At 46.5% G+C, this 27,811-nt stretch overlaps 2 protein-coding genes across 5 annotated transcripts; both read left to right on the top strand.

Annotated features, from left to right (window-relative positions):
- The first annotated feature begins 19 nt into the window (after positions 1-19).
- Positions 20-6,882, top strand: PEX11A (peroxisomal biogenesis factor 11 alpha). The gene is made up of 3 exons (XM_061158697.1): positions 20-158; positions 2,321-2,436; positions 4,465-6,882. The coding sequence occupies exons 1-3, from the start codon at positions 103-105 to the stop codon at positions 5,034-5,036; spliced, it is 744 nt and encodes a 247-aa protein (XP_061014680.1). The 5' UTR covers positions 20-102; the 3' UTR covers positions 5,037-6,882.
- PLIN1 (perilipin 1) lies at positions 21-27,615 on the top strand. Of its 4 annotated transcripts, none has more exons than XM_061158694.1 (12): positions 21-158; positions 8,357-8,457; positions 13,155-13,211; positions 13,817-13,935; positions 14,526-14,584; positions 17,283-17,487; positions 19,335-19,417; positions 21,136-21,400; positions 21,928-22,100; positions 23,845-24,039; positions 24,436-24,681; positions 25,704-27,615. In XM_061158694.1, the coding sequence occupies exons 5-12, from the start codon at positions 14,540-14,542 to the stop codon at positions 26,043-26,045; spliced, it is 1,554 nt and encodes a 517-aa protein (XP_061014677.1). In that variant the 5' UTR covers positions 21-158; positions 8,357-8,457; positions 13,155-13,211; positions 13,817-13,935; positions 14,526-14,539; the 3' UTR covers positions 26,046-27,615. The 4 variants fall into 4 exon arrangements, with proteins under 4 accessions (XP_061014677.1, XP_061014675.1, XP_061014676.1 ...); XM_061158692.1 differs by having other exon boundaries at positions 13,765-13,935; XM_061158693.1 differs by lacking the exon at positions 13,817-13,935.
- Positions 27,616-27,811: the final 196 nt, after the last annotated feature.

The following is a 27,811-nucleotide window of genomic DNA, read 5'->3' as shown; positions in this document are numbered from 1 at the left end:
CCCTCGGGTGTGGAGAAGCTGACGCTCCCGTGGGGAACCGTCGGCCGCCCCTGAGGACTAGTGACAGAGCCCGGTGCGACGCGTGTCCTTGGGCTGGGTGCCATGGACGCTTTCATCCGCTTCACCAACCAGACCCAGGGCCGGGACCGACTCTTCAGGTGAGTTAGGTGCCCGCGGCCTCTACCCCTTCCCCGGTACTCTCACCCGGGTCGACGGTTCCCAGTTCTCCACACCCGGGGAGGGCGGTAGTAGCCCAGTGGACGAAACCAGGAAAGCCGCTGCCGGCTCCCGGCGGTAGCGTGGCCCGGGAGCCCCTCCTCACCCTAACTTCAACGTTAGGTTCAATGTGGTTGGGCGGAACGCACCTCCCTTCCCGTCCAGTCCCGCATCTCCGGGCCGCTGGCTGCGGTAAACCAGGCGACGAACCCTCCTCTCCTGACTCCAGGAAGAGTGGGTTTTCCCCGCTCTATATTCCTCCAAGAAATTATTTAAGACAAACTCGGGGTTGACATCTGAGCATTTGGTAGTATCTTGAAAAGCTCCATGAAATACTTATGGGGAGGAATTGTGTTTGTCATCCGTATCTCAGCGAGATACCGCCTGTGAAATAGTTTCGTGAACCGTAAAATGCAGTGTGGAGAGCCTCAGAAAGAACTGACCACCTTTCCGAGGTACAGGCCGTGCTGCTGAACATATTAAAGAGATTGTGGCTTTAATACTAGCTCCTAACGTTTCTTTTAGGGATTTGGTTGAATTGTGCTCAATAAAAAGAAATTAGTCACAATTACAGTTTTATTTAAGTTTTTTCTTCTGAGTGTACAAGTGCAGACACACAAGTGTACACACAGATCAATAGTAACCCCAACAATTATGAGACTTTTGGAAGCGGGCTTAATGCCAGGTGTTTTCTCAATGTTAACAACTATTAACCCACTTAACTGTCAACACAACCCTATTAGGTTAAATTCTTGAAATCATTCCCATTTCACAGAAATGGGGAAACTGAAGCAGAAGGAGTTTAATAGGGACTAAGTGACTGAACCGAGAGATTTAAAACCACACAGTTGACTTCAGGACCCAGTTTTTTAACTTATCAAGCCATACTATCTTTCTAATTAATTTGATAGATTTTCAAAATGGTTGCGTTATATACAAACTTCATTAAAACAGAAGCCTCCAGTTCCAGTGTGCTTAGAATATACCCTGAAAATTTTATCAATGAGATTGGTTAATAAATAATTGCTTAATATATACTTATTATATGTACTTAGTATATACTTATTTCAAGATCTGAGATTTCTAGTATTCATTTCCTAATCCCCTTGGTGATCTACAGCTTTTGTGAATACACTGGCATTCAGAAAATAATGTCTTGTTTTTGGATACATTCCTATTATTAGACCAGATCTGAGAAAAAGGGGTTCATTGACTTGACCAGCTTGAGCCCTTTAGCCAGGAAACATACTTACAGGAGAAAGAGAGATTGTTTCTTATTACTTCAGGCACAGTAACACATTCACCATTTTTATTGAGAATAATATTTTAGCATAAGGGGATTCAGATGCAGTTACAGGACAGTAGGAAACAGGCATCTACCTACTTTATTTACTAGAATGTCAAATGCATTTAGATGTTTGGTTATATGATACACAATTTTTCATTTGCTATGTTTCTGTCAGTAAGGCATTGCTGTTTGGCTGTTTGTACTCACGACAGTAATCACTTTATTGAATATTTAGTAGTATTAAACAGGAGTCTGTACTTCACATAAAATGCTCATTAGTTTGAAAGACAAATCTATACTTATTTATGTGTTGGTCTGTACTTGGTTCTTTTATAAAAAGCTAAACAGTATGCCAGTGGTGGACTTTTCATTGGTTCTGGTTTGAGTGTGTGACCTGTCACATTAAGTAGTTGGTAGAAATTTCATTTTAGAAATCTGAAAATCTTTTAGAAATTTACACTGGAGAAAATAAAGAATATGGATCTTTGCAGACTTAACGTGAGGTAGAGTTTTCTGCAGTTCACTCTTTTGGCTATATGCTTTTCTCTGTGCCAGCAATGGGCATTCTGAGAAATTGTTCACTCTATTTTTTTAGAGTTCTCTTTCATTACCTTTGTGTTGCATTTTCATCACATGTTCTACTCTTTGGCCCTGTGAAATGAGTGTTGCAGAATTTTGCTCTTGTAAGAGCTGCTGCATGAGAAATTGTCTTGGAAACTTTGTTTTCGGCAAGACATGTTTCTCTTTCCCTTACTTCATGAATCAAATTTTATTTGGTTTGTAAATCATTCTCCTCATTTTTCTTTTCCATTTCAGAGCCACTCAGTACACATGCATGTTGCTTAGATATTTGTTAGAGCCTAAAGCTGACAATGAGAAGGTTGTAATGAAGCTCAAGAAACTGGAATCCAGTGTGAGCACTGGCCGTAAATGTAAGTACCCTGTCCCTTGAGGGACAGTGGCTCCTGGTTTAGAATCCTCAGACCTTGTAATTCACAAAAATACTTCCTAGGTCATGAATTTCTAGTCAGTCAAGCTTATTGATGAAGATCACTAGTAAGGCTACCCTCATGGAATGACAGGCCATAAAGATGAAATATTTTGCTGCAAACGGTTCACAAATACTCTCCTATGTTCACATTTGGTGCGACATCTTGTCTTTCTGCTTCATCTTAACCAGTAGGACATACAATGTGTTAGTTCACCTTTAGTTCTTAGAATCACAAAATGTTCTGGCAATCTCTGACATGAACTTCTGGCTCCTGGAAGCCCTGGAAGAATACAGTAGCTATATCCTTGACCCCTTTCCCTTTTCCTTTTTCTTGAGGGATTGCTGGAGGAAATGGATGGATACTTTTTCTTAAGTCATTTGTGGGGTTGTTTTTATGTAAAAGGAAAAAAGCAGTCAGTGGTTTGGACTCATTTAATTCATTTTGAGTATCTGCTCATGTAGGTGTAGTTCTGAGCTTTATGGAAGAACTAAGATCACATGCTCTAATTATATAGGATTTAGTACCAAATACGTTGGTTGAGAAAAAGAAAGGTGTTTTGAGGAGGTGGAACTTGAGGTGTGGCAAGAGAGAAGGATTGGGAGAGCATTCTTGAAGGGTAGTTTCCTCTAGTGGAGGCTCAGAATGTTCTGAGCAAACCATTGTGTTGGAAGATCAATGAGGAAACTAATTTGATGAGCAGAAGACTTAATTTGTCAAGCAGAGGGATGGGAAGGAGCTCTTCTAGATGGATTGGAAAACCAAGATTAGAAGTTCTCCCTCTTCGGAATGTTGGGGCTTAAAGGTACTTTAAAAATCACTGGTCTTTGAAGTTTAGAAAGGACTTACCCAAGGTCACTAAGCTAGTTAGTGCAACATCTAGAACTGAAAACCTAAATTATTCATTACATATTTTGTGTTATTTTTGATAAAACAATACCAAACATTTTTCTGAGATCAGTGTTTCCTGAGGGTAGCTACTTCTGAGAATTTACTGAGTTTAAGATATATTCATGTATGGAAAATACTTCTTGTGTATCCTCCATAATGTTTAAGATTGTAATATATACAAATATTTATTGATTGGTGCATCACTGATCAAGTTACATGCTCTGATAAAGGAAATGCCCTGTCAATGGTTGATTTAATTGAACTAGGCATCACATATGACAGTATTATTAGTTGTGTTATCCACTAAATCCTGCTATCTCTACTTTGGCTTTTTGACAGTAGGGAGCCATAGGGGCTTTGGATCAGAGAAATTGCAGGATGATGTTTTGTTAAGTCTCTAAGTCATGTCCAACTGTTTGCAACCTCATGGACTGTAGCCCTCGAGGCTCCTCTGTCCATGGGATTTCCCAGGCAAGAATACTGGCATAGGTTGCCATTTCCTTCTCCAGGGTTTCTTCCCAACCCAGGGACTGAACCCACATTTCCTGTACTGGCAGGTGGATTCTTTACTGCTGAGCCACCAAGGAAGGTGTTTTTTAAAAAAGCAGTCTTTTAACTGGAAAGTAAATAAGTGTAAGGCATCAGACTCTCTAAAAGAATGTTGCATTTTGAAAAAAAAAAAAGAAAACAAAACAAAAAAAAGAATGTTGCATTCTGGAATTCATGTTACTCCAGTACCTTCCTTCTAAAGAAGTATAGCTGGTAATATGCAAATTGTAACAACCCACGCTTATGATTGACCTGGCCTAAAGTATGTTGTCATTTGTTAATATAGTCATTCAAATGGAGGCAATAAGTTTAAAGGGTTGCTGTTTTTTTTTTTGCCTTCCAGGATCATCTTAGGTGTCCTTAACCTACTGTAAAGTACTTTTCCTTTCCTGAGCAAAGACTGAGCCACAGATGACAGTCAGTTGTTAAAAAGAGCAGTGCTGACCTCTCACCCTGATACAGGGCTTCTGCCTATAAAATCCTGTTACATCTGATTAAATAACCATTAATTCTTGTGGGTTCTTCTTGCAGGGTTCAGACTAGGCAATGTGGTGCATGCTCTCCAGGCGACACAGCAGAGCATTCATGCCACTGACCCGGTGCCCCGCATATGCCTAACATTAGCCAGCTTGAACCGTGTGATTTATTTCATCTGTGACACCGTCCTCTTCGTGAGGAGTACAGGGCTTGCCTCTGGCGTTAACAAAGAGAAATGGCGAAGGTGGGCTGCCCGCTATTACTACTATTCTCTTCTGCTGAGCCTGCTCAGGGATCTGTACGAAGTCTCCCTGCAGATGAAACAGGTTGCACACGACAGGGCAAAGAGGGAGAAGTCACCATCCCAGGATCCCCTCGGGTACAGTGTGGCTGATGAGGAGACAGAGTGGCTCCAGTCCCTTCTTCTTCTCTTATTCCACTCTCTGAAGAGGCATCCTCCCTTGTTTCTGGACACAGTGAAGAACTTCTGTGACATCCTGAACCCCTTGGACCAGTTGGGGATCTATAAGTCCAATCCTGGCATCATAGGCCTCGGAGGCCTTGTGTCCTCTGTAGCAGGCATCATCACTGTGGTGTATCCTCAGATGAAACTGAAGACCCAGTGACATGGTTTCAGGCTGAAGACCAGTACCTGCTTTGAAGACAAGCTGTAGGTGAAATGGACATTTGCCTAGGCACAGCCGTGTCATACTGTGCTTGAGGACTTATTCACATGGACATTTAGTGACTGTGATGTGAACAGAGGTGGGGCCACGGATGGTGAAGGGGAGAGCTTGAAGATTTATATGTTTTCTAGAGTGTGGGAGTGACTTCTAACTTTCCGTGTATTTTTCCTTCATCTCACATTTATTGAGCATCTCTTATGTGCATATTAGGAGCTCAGTGTTTGCTAGGTGAATAAAAATTGAAAGAAATTTTAAAGATCTAAACTAACAAGTAGACACTAATATATAGCGACTGCAATTCGGGAGACCTGGGTTCGACCCCTAGGTGGGGAAGATCCCTGGAGAAGGGCATGGTAACCAACTCCAGTATTCTTGCCTGGAGAATCCCATGGACAGAGGAGCCTGGTGGGCTACAGTCCATGGGGTTGCACTGAGTTGGACAAGACTGAGTCCATGTGTCTGGCTACTTTTGCACAACTCCAGTAGGTCTGATGCACAGCCCTCTCTAAGATCTAGTAGAGGCCCCTGATCTGGTCAGTTACCCCACTTCCTCCATAGCTGTCAATGCCAGGATGGAGCAGAGCTGGCCTTCTAGCCTCTTAACTTACCTTTCACATCACTGCACTCCTGTCCTTCCTCTGTCCAGGAGTAAAATCAGAAATGTATCAGGCGTCTTCATGGTATAAATTGTGTCTTTAGGTAATGCAGTGAGGAAAAACAAATAAAAAGCAGATAGAAAGGACATGAAGTAAAAATAATGTGGAAAGTCACAGTTGATACCTGTGGGTCAGTTTGTGACAGATGAGGAGACTGAGGTTAAAACTGAGGACAGGGACTTCCCTAGTAGTCCATTGGGTGGGACTCTGTGCTCCCAGTGTAGGGGGTTCAGGGTTCAATTCCTGGTCGGGGAACTAGATCCCGCATGCTGCAATTAAAGATCCTACATGCCACAACTAAGACATAGCATAGTCAAAAAAAAAAAAAAACTGAGGCCAGAACCTCATTTCTCTGACTCCCAATCCAGTGCTCTTTCCATGTTTCACTGCCTTCCTGATTAGGTAGAAGTATGAGACTCTCCAGAATCCCATACAAAAAGCCTTTTTTTTTTTTTTTTTAAGAACATTTGTTGGCTAGTGCTTTATATTCTGTTCTACAGAATTTAAAACTATATCTAGATCCACCAACTGGATTGTTTGATATAAAGCCATATAACAGTGTGGGCATTTATACATTAATTTTCATTGAAATTTATGAAGTTAAGAAACTTCATGAAACTATAAAGTAGAAGGATCATAATATTCTGTAAGTCAGACTTCATATTTGTGGAGTGGTTGGAAAAAGTGGAAAAGGGCAGTAAGCTATGAGTGAGGAAGACACCAGAATACTGAGTGGATGCCACTTGCTCATGCAGGGTGTTGAATTCTTTCTTGTGGTTGCAGATCCTCTTAATTTGAGGCAAGTGAGGTAGAGAATAGGGTAGCATCAGATAAGAGGCCAGTGTCAGCCCTACCAGTAAAGCCATCACATTTATCTGAACAGCAATGAGAAATGTGCACTCAGTAAATTTTCCAATAATGTGATTGAGATTCTTAAAAAATAGATTCAGGTACTTGGCACTCTAGTTTTTGAGTAACCAATCAAGATACAGGATTTGATAAAGAACATTTTGGGAATTTTAAGAGAAATGAAAGCTGCTAGATTGAAGCAAATAAAAAAATATTAACTATATTTACTTTGTCCTTCTACTGTAATAAATTATGTCTAATAAATCTGTAGACAAAATTTACTCATGTATCTGTGAATGTGTTCTGGGAATGGACAAGAGTTAAAGTAAGGTGGTCCTAAAATAAGCAGTCTACACAGTCGATAGAGTGAGTTCTGGTAAAAATAAGCTCTTGGCTGGAAGGTCCAAGTGCAGGAGAAGGATGAAGAAAGATTTAAGTATAGAACATCCTGGTTGAAAGAGACCTCTAAGACAATCTTGTCCAGACTGCTGAGGGTCCCATATATTATCCCTGTCAGAGATGTTTTTGCTTCTGCCTGGAAAAGCTTGAATCTGTAATGGCATTTTAACAGTGTGTCCATCTTGGTTAGTTTTGTCCTCTGCAAGTTAGAGTGGGTGAGGGGGAGCTTGGGAAAAGCTACCTCTTCTAGAATTTGTGAAAACCTTAATGGCACCTCCTTCCCTGTGCACCTTTCTCCTTTCTAACTAACCATCCCCACCTTCAATCCTCCATATTCATTCAGGAGGGATTCTAAAAACCAAAGATATTTTTTTTCTCTTCCAGTTTTACTGAGATATAATTGACACAGTACTGTATAAGGTGTACGGCATAATGATTTGACTTAACATACATCATGAAATGATCACCACAATAAGTTTAGTAAATATCCATCATCTCCTGTAGATACAAGATTAAAGAAATAGAAAAAATTTTTCCATACATTTAGAACCCTTAGGGTTTACTCACTAAAGAACTTCCATAAATAACATACAACAGTGTTCATTATATTTATCATGTTGTCATACATCCCTAGTACCTATTTGTCTTATAACTGGAAGTTTGTACTTTTTGACTGCCTTCTTCCAGATACCCCTCTCCCCATTCCCTGCCTCTGATAACCACAAATCTGATTTCTTTTTCTATGAGTTTGGTCTTTAAGTAAAAGTGACCTACAGCACAGTGTGATTTCCTGGTGCAGAACATAGTAATTTGATATTTCTACACATTTCAAAATGATCACCACAATAAATCTAGTTATCTGTTACCAGATAAAGGTATTATATATTTATTGATTAAATTTTCCACATTGTACATTCCATACCTGTGACACATTTATTTTATAACTGTAAGAAGTTTGTTAATCTCCCTCATCTGTTTGCTCTTTTACCCCATAACCTCACCTCAAATGGTAGGTATTCTTAAAAACTGTATTTCTGTTTTTTCTTTTTTAAAAAATTGAAGTATAGTTGGTTTACAATATTATTAGTTTCAGGTGTACAGCAAGGTGAATCAGTGATACATATGTATTTTTTAGATTATTTTCCATTATAGGTCATTATAAGATATTGAATATAGTTCCCTGTGCTATACAGAAAATCCTTACTTATGTGTTTTATGTATAGTAGTTTGTATCTGTCAATCCCGTACTCCTAATTTATCCCTACCCCTGTTCCCCTTTGCTAACAATAAGTTTAATTTCTATGTCTGTGAGTCTGTTTCTCTTTTGTATATAAATTTGTTTGTATTATTTTTTAGATTCCATATGTGCGTGCATGCTAAGTCACTTCAGTCATGTCCAACATTGTGACTCTATGGACTGTAGCCTGCCAGGCTTCTCGGTCCAAGGGATTCTTCAGGTAAGAATATTGGAGTTGGTTGCCGTGCCCTCCAGGGGATCTTCCCAACCCAGGGATCGAACCCGCATTGTTTATGTCTCCTGCATTAGCAGGCAGGTTCTTTACCACTAAGTGATAGCATATAGTATTTGTCTGAAGACATTTCTTAGATGTATAGACCAGCACATTCACAGCTGAACATTGTTGCCTAGAATTTGTTTATTCAACAACAAATGTTTGAGTGCCGTGCTTAGATCTGGGGTCCATTTGAATACAGAATGACCAAGGTCCCTGTGCTCATGGGGTAGTTGGACAGGGTTGGGGGGGCATGTAGGGATGGGGAATAAAAGGAAATAACTATGTCCTTCAAGCTGCTGCTGGAAAGTGGACTCTTCCCAAGGGACTCTGTTAGACCCTTTTCACCACTTCTCACTTCTCACCCACATTCTGGATGCCCAGCTGACACGGCCAAAGAGCCAGCTTTGTCAACAGAGCTTTCATGCACAGAGCCCTGTACTCCCTCTGGCCCAAAGCCATGACTTCAAAGTCTTCACACTGCCCTTTGGCCCAGGTTGCTCTCTTGACACATAGATAATTTGACCTGAACATTGAAGTGAGGTGAAGGCAGAGGCCACTTCTTTAGGTACTTCCCTTTCTCTCTATTACTGTCTTACATTTTCAAAGCCCAGGTTGGATCAATAAGTATTAAATGTATCACATATTTTAAGATTTTTAGTAATTTTTATTGGAATGTAGTTGCTTTGCAATGCTCTATTTGTTTCTTGTTGTACAGCAAAGTGAATCAGTTATACATATACATATATCCACTCATTTTTAGATTTTCTTCCCATTTAGATCACCACAGAGCACTGAGTTCCCTGTGCTAAACTGTAGGCTCTCATTATTTACTTATTTTATACATTGTATCAATTATAAATGTTAATTGATACATGTTAATCCCAATCTCCCAATTCATTTTACCCCCCTACCCCTTTGATAACCATAAGTTTCTTCTCTACATTTGTGACTCTATAAATATTTTTGCTTTGCAAACAAGTTCATCTCTACTATTTTTATAGATTCTACATATAAGTGATATTATACAATGTTTTTCTGACATACTCTACTTTGTATGCTAGCCTCCAGGTCCATCCACATCTCTGCAAATGTCATTCCCTTTTATGTCTGTGTAATATTCCATTATATATATATGTACCACATCTTTTTCATCCTTTCCTCTCTCAATGGACTTTTACCTTGCTTTTGTGTCCTGGCTACTGTAAATAGTCCTGCAGTGAACAGGGTGTGTGAATCTTTTAGAATTATGGTTTTCTCTAGATATATGCTTAGGAGTGGGGCTGCTGGGTTATATGGTAGTTCTATTTTTAGTTTTTTAAGGAACCTCCATACTGTTCTCCATAATGATTGTACCAGTTTACATTCCCACTGACAGTACAAGAGGGTTCTCTTTTCTCCACAATCTCTCCAGCATTTATTGTTTATAGACTGTTTGATGATGGCCGTTCTAACTGATGTGAGGTGATATCATCAATTGTAGTTTTGATGTGCATTTCTCTAATAATTAGCAATGTTGAGAATCTTTTCGGATGTTTGTTGGCCATCTCTATGTCTTCTTTAGAGAAATGTCTATTTAGGTCTTCCACCCATTTTTTGATTGGGTTATTTGTTTGTTTTTGATATTGAGCTGCATGAGCTATTTGTGTATTTTGGAGATTAATCCCTTGTTGGTTGCTTCATTTACAAATATTTTCCCCCATTCTCAGGGTTGTCATTTCATTTTGTTTAGGGTTTGTTTTGCTGTGTAAAAGCTTTTAAGCTTAGGTCCCATTTTTTAATTTTTGTTTTTATTTTCATTATTCTAAGCAGTGGATTGAAAGAGATCTTGCTGTGACTTATATCAGAGAATGTTCTGCATATATTTTCCTCTAAGAGTTTCATAGTACCTAGCCTTACATTTAGGTCTTTAATCTATTTTGAGTTTGGTTTTGTGTATGGTGTTAGGGAGTATTCTGATTTCATTTTTGTACATGTAATTGTCCAGTTTTTGCAGTACCACTTACTGAAGAGACTATCTTTTCTTCACTGTATATTCGTGCCCCCTTTGTCATAGAAAATGCTCAAAATTCTCTAAGCCAGGCTTCGATAGTACATGAACCATGATGTTCAAGCTGGATTTAGAAAAGACAGAGGAACCAGAGATCAAATTGCCAACAGCCGTTGGATCATTGAAAAAGCAAGAGAGTTCCAGAAAAACATCTATTTCTGCTTTATTGACTATGCCAAAGCCTTTGACTGTGTGGATCACAACAAACTGGAAAATTCTTCAAGAGATGGGAATACCAGACTACCTGATCTGCCTTCTGAGAAATCTGTATGCAGGTCAAGAAGCAACAGTTAGAACCGGACATGGAACAACAGACTGGTTCCAAATTGGGAAAGGAGTACGTCAAGGTTGTATGTTGTCACCCTGCTTATTTAACTAATATGCAGAGTACATCATGAGAAATGCTGGGCTGGTTGAAGCACAAGCTGGAATCAAGATTGCTGGGAGAAATATCAATAACCTCAGATATGCAGATGACACTACCCTTATGGCAGAAAGCGAAGAAGAACTAAAGAGCTTCTTGATGAAAGTGAAAGAGGAGAGTGAAAAAGTTGGCTTAAAACTCAACATTCAGAAAAAGATCATGGCATCTGGTCCTATCACTTTATGGCAAATAGATGCGGAAACAGTGAGAAACTATATTTTTTGGGCTCCAAAATCACTGCAGATGGTGACTGCAGCAATGAAATTAAAAGACACTTGCTCCTTGGAAGAAAAGTTATGACCAACTTAGACAGCATATTAAAAAGTAGAGACATTACTTTGCCAACAAAGGTCCATCTAGTCAAAGATATGGTTTTCCCAGTAGTCATGTATGGATGTGAGAGTTGGACAGTAAAGAAAGCTGAGCGCCGAAGAAGTGATGCTTTTGAACTGTAGTGTTGGAGAAGACTCTTGAGAGTCCCTTGGACCGCAAGGAGATCCAATCAGTCCATCCTAAAGGAAATCAGTCCTGAATATTTGTTGGAAGGACTGATGCTGACGCTGAAACTCCAATACTTTGGCCACCTGATGCAAAGAATGGAGTCATTTGAAAAGAGCCTGATGCTGGGAAAGATTGAAGGCAGGAGGAGAAGGGGATGACAGAGGATGAGATGGTTGGATGGCATCACTGACTCAATGGACATGAGTTTGAGTAAACTCCAGGAGTTGGTGATAGACAGGGAGGCCTATCATATTTCAGTCCATGGGGCTGCAAAGAGTCGGCCATGACTGAGCAACTGAACTGAACTGAGGTGCTCATAGGTGCAGGTACGTGGGTTTATCGCTGGACTTCTATCTTGTTTCCCTGATCTATATTTCTGGTTTTGTGTCTGTACCATACTGTTTTGATTACTGTAACTGTGTAGTATAGTCTGAAGTCAGGGTGCCTCATTCCTGCAGCTCTGTTCTTCTTTCTTAACATTGCTTTTACTATTCAGGGTCTTCTGTGTTTCCATACAAAGTGTAAAATTTTTTGTTCTAATTCTGTGAAAAATGCCCTTGATAATCTGATAGGGATTGCACTGAATTTGTAGATTGCTTTGGATAGTATGGTAATTTTCACAATATTGATTCTGCCAATCCAAGAACATGGTATAGCTTTCCATTTGTGTCATCTTTTATTTTTTTCATCAGTATCCTATAGTTTTGCCTCCTTAGGTAGGTTTATTCCTAGGTATTTTATTCTTTTTGATGTGATGGTAAATAAGATTGTTTCTGTAATCTATATTTCTGGTCTTTCATTGTTAGTGTATAGGATTGCAAGAAATTTTTATGTATTAATTTTGTATCTTGCAACTTTACCAAATTCACTGATGAGCTCTAGTAGTTTTCTGGCAGCATCTTTAGGATTTCTTAAGTATCGTATCATGTCATCTGCAAACAGACAGTTTTACTTCTTTTCCAATTTGGATTCCTTTTGTCTGGAATCTTTTAGATTCCTCTTGTTTCTTTTTCTTCTCTAATAGCCATAGCTAGAACTTCCAAAACTGTGTTGAATAAAAGTGTCTAGAGTGGACATCCTTATCTTGTTCCTTACCTTAGAGTTTTCACCATTGAGTTTGATGTGAGCTGTAGGTGTGTCGTATGTTTGTTATGTGTCGTATCCTTTATTATGTTGAGGTATGTCCCTTCTAAGCCCACTTTCTGAAGAGTTTTTATCATAAATGGGTGGTATCACATATTTATTATTCTTTTTGGAGACTCCATTTGACTCTTTCCTCCCCTTCCTGACTTCTAGTTTCCTGCCTTATCATATCCTAGACATAGAATTGATTACAGAGGATCTATCACACATCTCCATTCCTCTCCACTTGCTGCCTCTTTCTCTGATTGCCCACAGTATACAGCTTAGCAGAGAGCCAACAGTAGGTACAATTTTGCAAAAAATAAGGGAAATAAGTTTTGTCCTATTACCTATGTTAATTAAAAAGCCTTCTTAGATAATCTGAAAACTATGGCTTACACCACAACCCTCCATCCTCTCTGAAGCCAGGAATTAGCTCTTGGGGTCCTGTCTGATTCATTACTAAGGAAGGGAGGAGAGGTGATCAGTGGCTGTCTGGATGCTGCTGATCAGTAACTGAATCTTGGTCAACATTGTCTTTTCCAGACTTGACAAAATCCAGTTGGCTTTCTCACTGCATATTCTGGTGGCATCTTAAACCAGGTAGAGTTCAATAAACTTTCTGGAAATCTGGGATTTACAGAGATTGAAATGCTCTATTAAAGCCTAGATTGTCAAGGAATCTACCCCAGGTCTGGTTATCTTTTTCACTGAGAGTAATTTATCTTCATAATCAAAAGATTATGGTAAACTGTATTCCTGTGTGGGTTTAAATCTTACTGTTCAAAAGTCATTCTTGATAGTAAAAAATAAGGATGAGGGAAATGGATTGAAAACCATTCCACAGGACCCTCTATGGAAAAGGAGTCAAAGATTATAAAACTTTAGAGGTTATGAGTTTAATGACATATACCCCAACATCTTCTTTTTGGAAAACAGCTTTTTTGAGAAGTGAGGGTCAGAAATGGGTCACGGAGCAGATATTTCATTGCTCAGGAATAATAACTCCTCTGAGTCTGGTTTTCCTTCAGCCCTGCTCTCTACCCCCTAGTTGGCCAAATCTCCTAACAGAGCAGGATATGCCCAGGGGACCCTGGGTCAAATAACCATGACAACAGGCTGACTGGGCTTTCTCTTCCTCTCTGCCCTCCTCTAGCTGGGAGTTGTTAATAGCGTTGCTCAAGAGCAATTGGATTTGTTTCCTCCAGACAAGACGCTCACTCGGCAGCCTGGGCTCTGTGGCACAGAGACAGCATCAGCTGGAGTTAGCGTGGGGGTCCCGAGACAACCTTACCTGGTTGGTTTCTGAGAAGTAAAGAAGTTGAGGGTAAGGTTCTTCTGGGAATTTTACTGAGGATGAAGAGGCCTGCAGGGAAACCCCTGAGGGAGAGGTTACTGAGGGTGAATGACCAAGAATGTAAATACTCTGCAGCCACTGGTTTTTCCAGAACACAACTGAAATTGCTGGTTTTATGAATGGCTACTTTCTTATCTGGCTGAGCAGAGGAACAACTGGCATCTATGCTTGCTTAAAAAGAGAGGAATTAATGCAGAACTTTTTCATTAAAAAAATAACAAAAGATTAAACCTGAAACTCTTTCTTTTAGTCTCTTGGACCCTCGTCTAAGAGCTCCTAAACTTCATCTAAAACCTCTTATCTCTTAGAAGCTACTTTAATTTTTTGTTTCTTACCCTGAATACTTATAAGAAACTTCCGTCTCAACAAGTAGGCTGCCAGGCCTCGTCCTTGTGGGACTCTAAGGACTGACCACTTGTCTGTGACATTCATCCTCCAAATACCTTCTCTTCAGGGAACTTGAAGCCTGGGTCCCCTTGATGGCCTTGAAGGATAGGGACTGACCCTGTGGATCTCAGGCTGAGGACTTTCTCATGGACCTAAAACCTTCTGCTTTGCAGCTTGAAGAGCTCCAATGGCAGTCAACAAGGGCCCCACCTTGCTGGATGGAGACCTCCCTGTAAGTAACTTGGGCTTATATGAAGCAATAGACAACTTTAGGGGGAGGGAGGAGCTGGAAGGAAGGGCTCGGGGGGCTTAGAGCAAAATATGTCTAGGTGATATTCATAATTCATTGACCGTTACATCTTCATTATTCTTGCTTTTGCAGGAGGCTGTTAGAGAATGTGGAGGGGTAGGGAATGATGCCTATTAAAACTAAGCACCTTGGAAAAAAAATTGGCTGGTGGGGGACAAGGAGAGGAAGGGAACTACTATATTCTAAAGCCTGACACAGACGTCTATGCTTTGTCCATCCAGGCAAAACTGAATTCTCAGGACTAAGACTCTGCATTCTGTAACTCCAGAGCCATCTTGGATATGTTAGTTTATGTAAATGGCACCTCTTAGAGCTACGCAGCACACTTTATGTATGTGAGAAGGGACTACAGGGGCAGTGTGTCCAGTACTGTGTCTAGCCTGGTCTTCAGCATGACTTACACGTTTAGGTGTACTGATGCCGCCTGGCAAGGCCTCTCCACCTTAGGCACAGTTCAAATAATGAAACTGGAAAATTGTGAGCCCGTATGATATCCATCTTGTCCCGAGTTAGGCTTTAACTAACCTTTGCACTAGGAATCGCCATGTGTTGTATTTGATCATAGAACACAGAGAAGCATAAAATGGTCATGTGCATAGTTAAGCCATCCTAACAGATGGTAGTGTATTTCCATCCCAGGACCTCTCTCCCTCTTTGGCTTTGCCTAAATCAACTCCCGAAGGCTTCGTCCAAAATGTTAAAGAAAAATTTTCTTGTTTACAGTTATAACCTTTTTCTAGTTCAAATTGTCAAGAATCTAGTTCAAATTGTTAAGAATCTCATCTGCAAGACCAAAATCTGAAATATTGTAGCCTACGGTCTGGTGTACATGCGAGTCTCCTACAAACAGAAGAAGCTAGGTCCTCCCCTCTGGAGAAAAACTCTGTAGCAGTACAAATTCAAAACTACAAAAAGAACCTGAACATCTGAGCCAGACTTGGGATGTTTATGTGGAGAATTCCTAATATTCCTAAGAAGAGACAGAAATATACAATACCCTTCACCAGCCCCAGCAACAGAATCCCAGGGACATACTGCCTTCTCCTCACCCATTCTTTCACCCATCTTATGTTATTTTGAAGCAAATCACAGATTTGCAATTTCAGGCCTGAGTTGGAAGCCTGGCTCTGCCACTTATTAGCTGTGTGTTGTTGGGTAAGTCACTTCACATCTCTGAGTCTTTGTCTCCTCATTGGCAAAGTGCTGGTGACAGTGCTGACCTCAGAGGGTTGCTGTTAGTGTTACATGAGGTTATGTTACTGAAGCACCTCAATCAGTGCCTGGAGCATAATGGCACTGAGTAAATATTGTCTCTCTCTGCAAGACTAGAATCTGCTTTTTTTTTTTTTTTTACTCAAAGACCACTTTTTTTTTATTTTAAGCAAGTTTCCTAGCTGATCCAAAGTTTAATTATGTGCCTGCTGCCAAAGTTAGAATGCATTAATAAGAGCCTAGCATCCCAGTAATGAGAGGTGATGTCTCACTGGACCCCACACATTCAGATCACACCTGGAATGCTGTCTTCAAGCTTGAGTGCTATAAAGGCTATGTCAAGATGTAGTGTGTGCAGAGGATGGAATTAGCAGATCAGGGCACTGAGTCATTTATAAGCTAAATTAGGAACTAGAGCTATTTAGAATACAGAAGGAACTGCTAAAGGCAGAGATGCTTATCTTCAAGTGTGTGAAAGGCCAGCCCATGAATGATGAAATAGATGTGCTCAGCATTGTTCCACAGGGCAGCGGGTGGAGCTGTGGGTGGGGGTGGATGCCGGTTCAGCCACGCTGTCCAAGGAGGGGCATAGGCCACTCTATGAGGAGTGAGCTCCATTTGAGAAGTCCAAATGCAAGCCTCCCAGAGGGATATGGGAAGAGCACTCTTGCTTCAGAGGCCCCTGGAGGCCTAGGATTCTGTCATTCTGTCCATTTGGGCAGATCTGAACACCTTAGGTGCAGCCCTGTCACCTGTTCAGCTAACATGACTGGTGGCTTTGGGTGAGGCCCTGAGACACACTGGTGAGAGCCTCCCGGGATGGAGCCGAGTGCAGAGGTGGCCAGCACCAGCGCAGCACCGTGTTTGAGTGCGGACACATCCCAGGGAGGGAGGTGGTGACCTCTGACGTGAGGGAGGGCCGGGAAGCTTCTCAGGGGAAACGGTGCTCAAGCTGTGTCTTCTGCCAGACAGAAAGGACTGTGGGAGGGAAGGGGAGCACCCCAGGCAGCGGGACCAGCACTGGAGGCAGGGAGGTGTGTCCCAGAAAGACCCGAAAGATGTTCAGGTGAAGCTCCCAATCCATGGTGGACCAAAGCTCTAGACAGGTGCACCGGCACACTCACTCCTGGCCATGAAGTTCAGGTTGAGTGGCTGCAGGGTGGGGTGGCCCCTGGAGGATGGAGGCCACCCCAGGAGCTCTCCAGAGCCAGGACTATGACCAGGAGAGCGTGGCTGCCCGGCTCTTATGTTTCCTGTGGGGCCTGCAGAGGCCTCTCTATTCTGGATTCCTCCTAGGTCACCTGGACCCAGGCCAGCGCTAGTGGGCACCGCAGCTCTGAGACTGCCTCCCCAGGAGGTAGGAGAAGGAGGTGGGCTGATTTCTTTCGCTGCTTTCCTTCCATGCCAGGAGCAGGAGAATGTGCTGCAGCGGGTCCTGCAGCTGCCGGTGGTGAGCGGCACCTGTGAGTGCTTCCAGAAGACCTACGCCAGCACCAAGGAAGCCCACCCCCTGGTGGCCTCTGTATGCAATGCCTACGAGAAGGGCGTGCAGGGCGCCAGCAGCCTGGCGGCCTGGAGCATGGAGCCAGTGGTCCGCAGGCTGTCCACCCAGTGTGAGTCCTCGTGGCACTCGGACGCTGCCTGCCTGCCAGTCTTTTACCTGTCTGCCAGTCTGTCTGATAACCAGCTTGTCTGTTTGCCTTTTTGTTTGTGTCTGACTACCTTCCTAACTCTCTATATCTCATTACATAGTTGTTTCATTTATAGATACAGATGATTTAGATGTAGATATATGGCGCTAATGGTAAAGAAACTGCCTGCCAATACAGGAGACACAGGTTCGATCCCTTGATCTGGAAGATCCCCTGGAGGAGGGCATGGCAACCCACTCCAGTATTCTTGCCTGGAGAATCCCCTGGCCAGAGGAGCCTGGAGGGCTGTGGTCCATGGGGTCACAAAGAGTTGGACACAACTGAAGAGATTTAGCATGCAAGCACATTACTGAGAGAGAGATATAGACATAGGTCTCATCTCATCTATAATGCCTCCTCTCTGATCCAGTTGGCATTTTCCTAGGATGATAATTGGCAGGAGAAGGGGTGGACAGAGTTATGGGGTGGGCAGTGGGGGGTGTGGGGCATACAGCAGACCAGACACACAGTTTAGCTCCAGATCCAGCAGCAGCAGAAACTGGAAGAGTCTGGCACAGAGCCAGTGGGCAGGAGGGCTGGCCTGGCAGGGCTGGGGGGAGTGGAGGAAGAGGGGAAGCCCTCTGGGTCCTGCAGTGATGGTACTGGTCCCATGACAGGCAGCAGCAGAAGAGAGCTGCCAGCCAGGGACCTGAAGGTGGAGGACAGCTTACCAGGCCTGCCCCTGTTCAATTTGTTCTGCCTAATTTGAAAATATGGTCTCCCTGGCACAGCTCTTGACAGGACTGAGGGAAATTCCAGCAGTCTAGGACTTTCCACCATCCTGAAGAGAGTTATGGGTACCCGTGGATTCGGCACAGCAAACAGGAGAGGACAGATACAAAGAAGACCTGGGCCTGGGCCCGGGCCCACCTCCCTGCCTGCAAGCTCCTTAAATCTCCCTGGGTCTCATTTGGCCCAATATCAGAAGTCAGCTGAGTCATCTGGGCTCTCTCTGCTGTTTGAGAATTTTGTGAAAACCTAAGATACCTGGAGAAAGAATATGTGAAAGAGAAGATGTAGGTATCCTTTGAAACTGTGATCTCCATGATCATGGCCGCAGAGCTGATGTCCTCAGCAGCCCCTGGGTCATGTCTTCCAGGAGCATTGGCATCCTCTGTCACTTGCCCCTTTCTCTTCCCTGTGACCCTCTTCCCACTGTTGACCATCTCACTCCTGAAGGTTAAAATGAAGGGCCATGAACTATCTGGAACTCTAGACCAGCTGTCATCTCTGGACCTGAGTGGTACCAGGCCAGCTCCCACCAAGGTCTTCCCTTAGGGCCTGACTGCCTTTCCTTCCCCGCTGCCACTTCTGCTTTCCCCTGTTGTGTTCACCCAGCGCTCACCCAGACAGGGGTCATAGGAGAACGAGAGACCAAGATCCGTTGGTGATTCCCATAGGTTCTGTCACTGCCTCCTCATAACAACCCTGCAGGGCTTGTCCATATTAATCCACACTTGACAAATAAGGAAGTTGAGGCTCAGCCAGGTTGTGACTTGCCTGAAGTCACACTGCAGACGCAGGCACCAGGCTCTGAGAACAGGTCTGCATGACTGCAGAGCTTCTACCCAGAGGGAAGACTTCTTGGTCTCAAGGAGTCACAGTGGATGGGGGCCAATGGTGGCAGAGGGCCTCAGGCTGCCCGGTGCTTTGGAGGTGGCAGGGCTGGGGGTTTTGAGGGCTCCAAGGTGCCTTACTCGGCACAGAGGCTCCTGCTAGGTCCTCACAGTGAAGGCAGGGCTCACCCCACCATGGCCTTTTGCTTCCAGTCGTAGCTGCCAACGAACTGGCCTGCCGAGGCCTGGACCACCTGGAGGAAAAGATCCCCGCCCTCCAGTATCCTCCTGAAAAGGTGAGCCCCTCCCCTCTTCTCCAGCACTTCCACCCTCTGTTGTCACTGCCCCTCAGCGGAGGAGCAGGCATGAGCCCATAATGCAGGACGGCGTGGCAAATGCCTTTCCAGGCTGGTGGCCATTGCCTGCCCCCAAAAGTGCACAACGGGCTTCTTCCTCTCCCTGTGGGACCAGATCAAGGCAGGCTTTCTGAAACCAGCAGGCACAGGCCAGAGGCAGACTCATACAGGAGCTTGGGGTGGGGGCCACTGCTTCTGATCCCCCCTCTGTGAGATACCCCATGGGCCTACATCAGACCATTTGGTGGCTACAGACACCTAAGATCATGGGTCACACTCACCAGATCTCAGGATTGCAGTCCCATGTCTTCACAATCCAACACCTTAAGAACCATGAGATTGAAAAAGTCATTTCACCTGGATACCTACTCATTGGGTATTTGCCTTGGTAAGGGCCAGGTTTGGTGCTTTAGGGGAATACATTTCGATCTCAGACCTCAGCCATCTCACTGATAAACTACCACTCATCTCACATTTACTGAGTGAGCCCTATCCTATGCCAGGAGTTATGACATGTGATTTATAGAGTCCTCTCCTTTAATCCTCTTTCTCCCTGGTGGCTCAGATGGTCAAGAATCTGCCTGTAATACAGGAGACCCAGGTTTGATCCCTGGGTCGGGAAGATCCCCTTGAGGAGGGAATGGCACCCCACCCCAGTATTCTTGCCTGGAGAATCCCATGGACAGAGGAGTCTGGCAGGCTACAGTCCATGGGGTCACAAAGAATCGGACACAACTGAGCAACTAACACTTTCAACCTTCTGGGATAGGGGTGGTATCCCCATTTGACAGAGAAAACTAGTGACTTCCCCCGACCACATAGCCTGAAATGGAGGCCACAGGAGAGCAGCGCTGTTCAGCTCTGAGGCCTTGCTCTTCACTTATTTTTCCAGATAAAGGGCAAAGCCTTTGTCACAAAGGAGCTCCCAAGTCAAAGGAGTTGTTGTTCAGTCACTCAGTTGTGTCTGACTCTTTGACACCCCTGGACTGCAGCACACCAGGCTTCCCTGTCTTCACTGTCTCCTGGAGTTTGCTCAAACTCTTGTCCATTGAGTCAGTGATACCATCCAACCATCTCATCCTCTGTTGTTCCCTTCTCCTGCCCTCAATCTTTCCCAGCATCAGGGCCTTTTCCAATGAGTTAGTTCTTTGCATCAGGTGGCCAAAGTAGTGGAGCTTTAGCGTCAGCACCTGTCCTTCCAAGGAACATTCAGGAACCCAAGGAACAGTATTAAAAGGCAAAAAGTCAAAGGAGAGAAAGACATTATTTCAGTGCAGAACCTGTATGAAGGCCAGCCACATCCGTACGTTCACCTAGGCACAGATGGGAATGTGAGGAGTGCTCTGGGGTCAGGACAGAAGATACAGTGGAGAGGTGCCTTGAGGATATGAGGACAAGTGTTATCAAGAAGGTGGTCACTGGGGTGATTCTTGAAGGGTGATTAGCACCTCGACAGGCAGAAATGGGGTGCAGAGAAGCCAGGAGATCTAAGTGGTTGGCGCAGAAAGGACTGGAGCCCTTTCCCTTTAAAGTTCAGCTTAATCAAGGTGCCCCAATACTGGCGCCAGTTCCCTAGGCCTTTATATGAGGCTTTCCTGAAGCGGGATGTAGGCCCTGCCAGAGCCTCACGCCTGACTCCCCATCCCCGCTTCCACCAGATCGCCTCTGAGCTGAAGGACACCATCTCCACCCGCCTTCGCAGCGCCAGGAACAGCATCAGCGTGCCCATTGCCAGCACTTCAGACAAAGTCCTAGGGGCCGCTCTGGCTGGCTGTGAGCTCGCCTGGGGGATGGCCAGAGACACTGCTGAGTATGCCGCCAACACCCGAGCTGGCCGGCTGGCCTCTGGAGGGGCCGACTTGGCCTTGGGTGGTGTCGAGAAGATGGTAGAGTTCCTTCTCCCTCCAGCCAATGAAGAGTCAGGTATCTGCCATTGTGGGGGGTGCTGGAAAGGGAGATCCCCCCCACCCTTGCCCTGCTGCTTGGGGATTAGGAAGAGGCAGCCAGGGCTCATCTAGCCACTGCTCTCCCTGGTGGCTCAGAAGTTAAAGAATCCACCTGCAATGCAGGAGACATAGGTTCTATTCCTGGGTTGGAAAGATCCCCTGGAGGAGGGCATGGCAACCCATACCAGTATTCTTGCCTGGAGAATCCCATGGACAGAGGAGCCTGATGGGTTTAGTCCTTAGGGTCACAGAGTCGGACACGACTGCAGTGACTGGGCACGCAGCCACTGCTATGGAGCGGGGAGGGCCCAGCAGGACTCCCAGAGGCCTCCACTTTCATTTGGCCCCTCTCCCTATCTTTTAGTGGGGAAAGTGACTTCCTCAAGTTTCCAGTGAGCTTGTGTTGGAGTAGGGTGATCCTTTTCCAACCCTAGACACCACCCAGCTTTGTCCAGCCCCTCTCTGATCTGCTTTCCTCTCCTTCCCCCTGCAACTCCCACCTAGCCCCTGCCCCAGGACTCCAGGATGCCCAGAAACCTCCACAGGCCAAGCCAAGCCTCATGAGCAGGGTTGGGGCCCTGGCCAACACTCTCTCTAGACACACCTTCCAGACCACAGCCCGGGCACTGAAACAGGGCCAGGCCTTGGCCATGTGGATCCCAGGTGTGGCGCCTCTGGTGAGTGTCTGCCCCGAGTTGCCGTGGCCTGGGAACCCTGTGGACCTCCTGGTCCCTCCCATCCCCTATCCAATTCCACCTCCTGTCCTGAGAACACCCTGTCTTCCAGCCGGGATGGGGGGTGGGTGGAATATTAGGTCTAAGGATAAGAGACCTTAGGTGGGGTGGAGGGTTAACCCTCTAGGATGCAAGGGGAGAAGAGGGCAAGCCTGCTTGTTAGGATCATCCTGCCCCACCCCACCCCCTTCTGTCTCTCCCATTCTCCCTCTAGGTTCCACTCTATCCCCCAACCTTCTTGGGAGAAATCAGAGACCTCCCCCCACCCATCTTCTCTGTAGGCACTAGGGAGTGTCACCTCTGAATAAGCAAGGTGCAAGGCACCAAAGCCCTCCTGTGGGGCAGAGAGCCCCAGCTGGGCCATATCCCTGATTGCCCCCAGGCTTCTGGTTTCCCTTCTAGAGGCTTCTAATGGGCATCCCACTGCACCTCTGGTAAAATTGTCTTTTCTAGCCCCAGACAGGGCTTACTCCCCCCCACACCACACTCTCTGTGTATTTTAGCAGGGATAGCCTGGATTTTTTTTCATAGGAACTTTAATAAGAAACTAAGCCCCCTGCCCCCACTAAAAAAGGAAATAAAAACATTACAGCATAAAGGTCAGTGAACAAGATAACCACTTTTCAGCCATCATGAGGGTGGTACTTTTAAAAGCACTGTCAAACCTGGCTCATTCATTCCAGCAAATGTTTGCTGAGAGCCCACCACATGCCTGGCCCTGTAGGGAGCAGTAGTTCTCCCCTGTCCCCTGCACTGGGGGTCACTTCCCCATGGGGGCTAGACTAACTCCCGCGCCCTAGCCTAGCCCATAGCGGACAGAGGCCACTCTACGGCACAACCTCAGACACCACCATTTACACAGAAAATAATGGTGTCCCCTAAGGTTGTATAACAAGGAGACTGTGGGGCCTCCTGGGGGTCTGCAGTGAGCCAGGCTGTGCCTCAGCGTCACCTGCCCACCCGCCCAGGCCGGTGTCCTCCCATAGGACCCTCTGGCCCACTTGATTTTTCTCACTCTTTAAAGAACTGCAAGGAGTACCTCTGAAAGCTAAACACACACATCCCCTATGACTCAGCAACTCCACCCAAGAGAGAGGAGAGCTTATATCCCCCAACGACATGTTGGAAATGCTACTATCAGCTTTACCCTTAGCTAAGAACTGGAAACAACACAAATGTCCATCAGCGGTAGAATAGGTAAATTTTGGTATATTTATTCAATGGAGTGTGACACAGAAATGAAAAAGGAGAAACTACTTAGTAATGTGGGTGACTCTTACAACATAACATTGAACAAAAGCTATGCATGAAAGAAAACATGTGTGAGTCCATTCACAAACGGGCAGAATTAATGCTTGGTGGTGGAGGCCAGTATGTGGTCCCCTGAGGCAATACTGACTGGGTGAGGGGCACAGAGTTTTCTGGGGTGTTGAAAATGGTCTCTATCTTGATCTGTACTGGTCACACTCGCGTGTTTCTGAAAATTCCCAGAGCTGTACACTAAAGCCGTGTGCACCTCAGTGGGTGTAAGTTACCACTCTGTAAAAAGTTGGAACAGTCCGCTGGGGCCAGGCCCAGCTCGCCTCCCCCTACCCTGACCCTGGGGATGCGGGGCTTTGCCTGCTGGGGCTGCCTGGCCTCTGGCAGGGGCGGTGAAGCCAGCGAACCGCCGCCTTCCTGCCCTCAGAGCAGCCTGGCCCAGTGGGGCGCGTCGGCGGCCATGCAGGTGGTGTCGCGGCGGCAGAGCGAGGTGCGGGTGCCCTGGCTGCGCAGCCTCGCGGCCGCCCGGGAAGAACACCACGAGGACCACACGGACACTGAGGGGGAGGAGACCGAGGAGGAGGAGGAGGAGGAGGCGGCCGAGGAGAGCAAGCTCAGTGAGGTACCGGGGAGAGCGCAGGCGGAGGGCGTGTGCAGGAACCCCTGAGGGGGTGGGAAGCAGAGGCCCGGGCTGACACAAGGCTGTCTGCCCCAAGGCCCAGGGGCGTGTGCGTGGGTGCAGCCCCCTTCCCCTCACCCCTGAGCACCCGGCTAATAGTTCTCCCCGCAGATCCTCACAACAACCCCATCAAATAGGCAGGACAGAGACTGTCATCCCCATTTTGCAGATGGAGAAACTGAGGTTCAGAGCGGAGAGGGGACCTGCCCAAGAGCCAGGCCGATAGTTTTTTTTCCCAATTTAGTGTCCAGATTCTTCCGCCTCTAGCTCCGGGGATGGTGAGGAGGGGATGGGTCAGGGGAGTTGCTGTGGAGGCACTGACCCTGCTCTGGTCACCAGGGAGCAGTCATGCCCGGCCCGCAGGGCCTCCTGGGCAGCGTGGCGCACACCCTGCAGAAGGCCCTCCAGAGCACCGTCTCAGTCGCGATGTGGGCACCGGCGGCTGTGCTGGCCATGGCGGGGAGGACGCTGCACCTCACGCCGGCCCGGGCCACCTCCTCAAGCAAGAGCAGGGCCATGTCCCTGTCCGACGCCCTGAAGGGTGTTACTGACAACGTGGTGGGCACAGTGGTGCACTACGTGCCGGTGAGCGCCCCCTCCCAGCCCCACCCCCTCCCCTCCCCCACGCCTCCCCCACCCTCTGAAAAGCAGATTAGGCTGAAGGGGCGACAGCGCGGCTCTCCCTTCCCCAGCCTCTGATCCTCGGTGCCCCAGAAACATTCTGATATACTGTGGCTTTGACTGGGGCCCTCTGCAGCCCCAAGAATATAGAGACCGGTGGCCTTGGCCTGAGACTTTCCCCCACACCCATCCTTCCTACCTGCAGCTGGAGAGGTCACCAGTCATTCGTCTGGGGCCCCCAGTGGCCCAGCTCTCACCCCTCAGCTTCCAACTGAGGGGCCTGGCAGGTTTGCATGCTGCTCCCTGGGCAAGTGTTGGAGGGAGGCTTCCAGGACCCCTTGGGGGGTGGGCTGTGTTCCAGGGGACAGCAGCTGCCCCCATTCCAATTCCAATACCTGTTCCCAGCAGGAAAACCCCAGGGGGTGCCTACTACCACTTTGGGGGTCCCTGTGTCCCTTCCCAGAGTGAGTTAACAGGTCATGCAGGCACTAGAGATCTGGTCAGAGCAGGAGGCCCCTTCAAGCTGAGGGTGGGAGGGCTGGGAGGGTAGGGCTGGGGAATGGGTTACTAGTCACTCATTCTCACCAAGAGGCTTAAACAAGGGTCTTGGCAGAGAGCTCCCTTCACTTTGGACCCAAAATGGAGCCAGATGTGGGTACCCTGACCCAGGCAGGGGCAAGGTGTGGGTTGTCCTTAGCTCATGGAATTGGGCCAAGGAAGGGTCAGGAAAGCCCCTGACCTCCCACTGAGGGACCTCTGAGGGGGACCCCGGGGTCCGGAAACTAGAGGGTGGCTGTCTGCCTTGCCTTGGGGGTCCGCACTTTGCACACCGGCAGGGGTGGCCGTCCTTGGCAGGTTCCCCTGGCATCCTCCATCCCCGTCCGACCCCAGCCTGTGCCCTCCGGATCGCGCATGACCGCGGGGCGGTGGGAGGTGCAGGGACAAGGGCCAAGCCGAGGGCCCTAACGTGGCTGCCGGGCCCTCAGCTCCCCAGGCTGTCGCTGATGGAGCCCGAGAGCGAATTCCGGGACATCGACAACCCTCCGGCCGAGACCGAGCGCCGGGAGGCGGAGCGCAGAGGGTCCGGGGCGCCGCCCGCCTGCCCGGAGCCCGCCCCGCGACCTGCGCCGCCCCGCAGCAGCCTGCGGAGCACTCGGGGCCCGGGCGCGGAGGAACGGGTGGACGCGGCCACCTTGCCGCGCGCCGCCTTCCCGGCCATGCCCCGCGAGAAGCCCACGCGCCGGGTCAGCGACAGCTTCTTCCGGCCCAGCGTCATGGAGCCCATCCTGGGCCGAGCGCAGTACAGCCAGCTGCGCAAGAAGAGCTGAGCCTCCTGCTCACTGCCCTCCCGGCCCGGCGCTCTCCTAGCCCTGGGCCGGGCCGTTGTCGCCAGCAGACAAACATAACCTATGAAGAAGTGAGCTTTGGCTTCATCACAGTAGTCCCTTTGGGTCCCAAACTTTGATCCTAGGATGCTGCCAAGACACACATCTTTTGAGCATCCTTTTTGGGCTTAGCTGTCAAGAGTCCATTTTTCAGAAACATCAGAGTAGCAGTCTGCTTTGATTCTAGGCCTTGTTTTTTTTTTATTTTTTACCAAAAGATTAATTGCCTAACTTATCTGTCACTTCTTTCACCAAACTTGTGGCCCACTGATATTTAACTGTTTCCAATATTTACATCCATCCTCTGTAGACAAATATTTGCTACCAGTGAGTAACGTGTCACCATGCCAAGTGTTCAAGCAGGCGATCCTGACACATTTTCAAGCCCCAGATGCAGAGATTCCTGTGAGTACACAGGCTCTCAGCTGACTCCTTTGAAGGGAACAGCTTGCGTGTGTGCTAAGTCGCTTCGGTCGTGTCCGACTCTTCGCAACCCCATAGACTGTAGCCCACCCAGCTCCTCTGTCCATGCGATTCTCCAGCAAGAATACTGGAGAGGGTTGCCATGCCCTCCTCCAGGGGAATCTTCTGGACCCAGGATTGAACCCGTGTCCCTTATGTCTCCTGCATTGGCAAGCGGGTTCTTTACCACTAGTGGCACCTGGGAAGCGCCTAGATACATATTAGCATCATTTTCTGAGTACCCTGCCCTCTTCACAGGCCGTCCTGGCCTGTGCTCTGTAGCGCCTCCTTTCTGTTCCTAGCTACATTGCCATTTGCACCGTTATGATTTTACACCTAAATGTTCACTCTTCCTTCCACGTTTTGAGTGCTGGCGCCCCCAGTCCTGGGAGACAATACAGAAGGTTAGTTATATAAACAATATATATAGAATCTATGGCACGTCCCCCAGTGGCTCAGTGAGAAAGAATCCACCTGCAGTGCAGGCAATACAGGTTTGGTCCCTGGGTCGGGAAATCCCCTAGAATAGGAAATGGCAGCCACTCCAGTATTCTTGCCTGGAGAATCCCATGGACAGAGGAGCCTGGCGGGCTACAGTCCGTGGGGTCACAGTCAGTCAGACATGACTGAGGGACTGAAAAACAGAATAGACCCTATAGCCACAGTTCATTCCCAAACCTATTTTTGAAAACGTTAATATTTGGCACATTTAGAAATGCATGCGTATAATTTAAAATGTAAACATTGCAAAAGGGTGTGTGCTTTCCTCCCAGAGTCCCCTGGTTCCCCTTTCCCAGAGCAGTCTTGGCAGCAGTCTTGTGTGCCCTTTCCATCACAGACTGAGGGTGCGCAAGCGCACGTGTATACCCTCCCCATTCCGTTCATACACGCTGTGGGGTGTTATACTCACTGCTGTTTCACTCAGCAATACATCTTAGAAATCTTTTTGTAAGCAGTATTGTAAATCCTCCTTGCTCTTTTTAACAGCTACATAGTAAGTGCTTCATAATATAGACGTGCTATAATTGATTAAACCAGTTCCTTAATCATGGACTTTTCTGTTATTTCCATTTTTTTTTCTCCCAGGAACAGGGCTGCAATAAATATCTTTATACAACAATGTTTCATGTAGATGTGTGCATGTATCTATAGGGTAAATTTATAACTCAAAACCATGACATGTTGAGTGAAAGAACACATTCATTTAGAAATATTGATAGGTGGTACAGTGGATAAGAATGTGCCTG

This window comes from Dama dama, chromosome 13 (genome assembly GCF_033118175.1).
Source record: "Dama dama isolate Ldn47 chromosome 13, ASM3311817v1, whole genome shotgun sequence".
In the NCBI taxonomy this organism is placed as follows: domain Eukaryota; kingdom Metazoa; phylum Chordata; class Mammalia; order Artiodactyla; family Cervidae; genus Dama; species Dama dama.
This window is presented reverse-complemented; position numbering and strand designations above follow the sequence as displayed.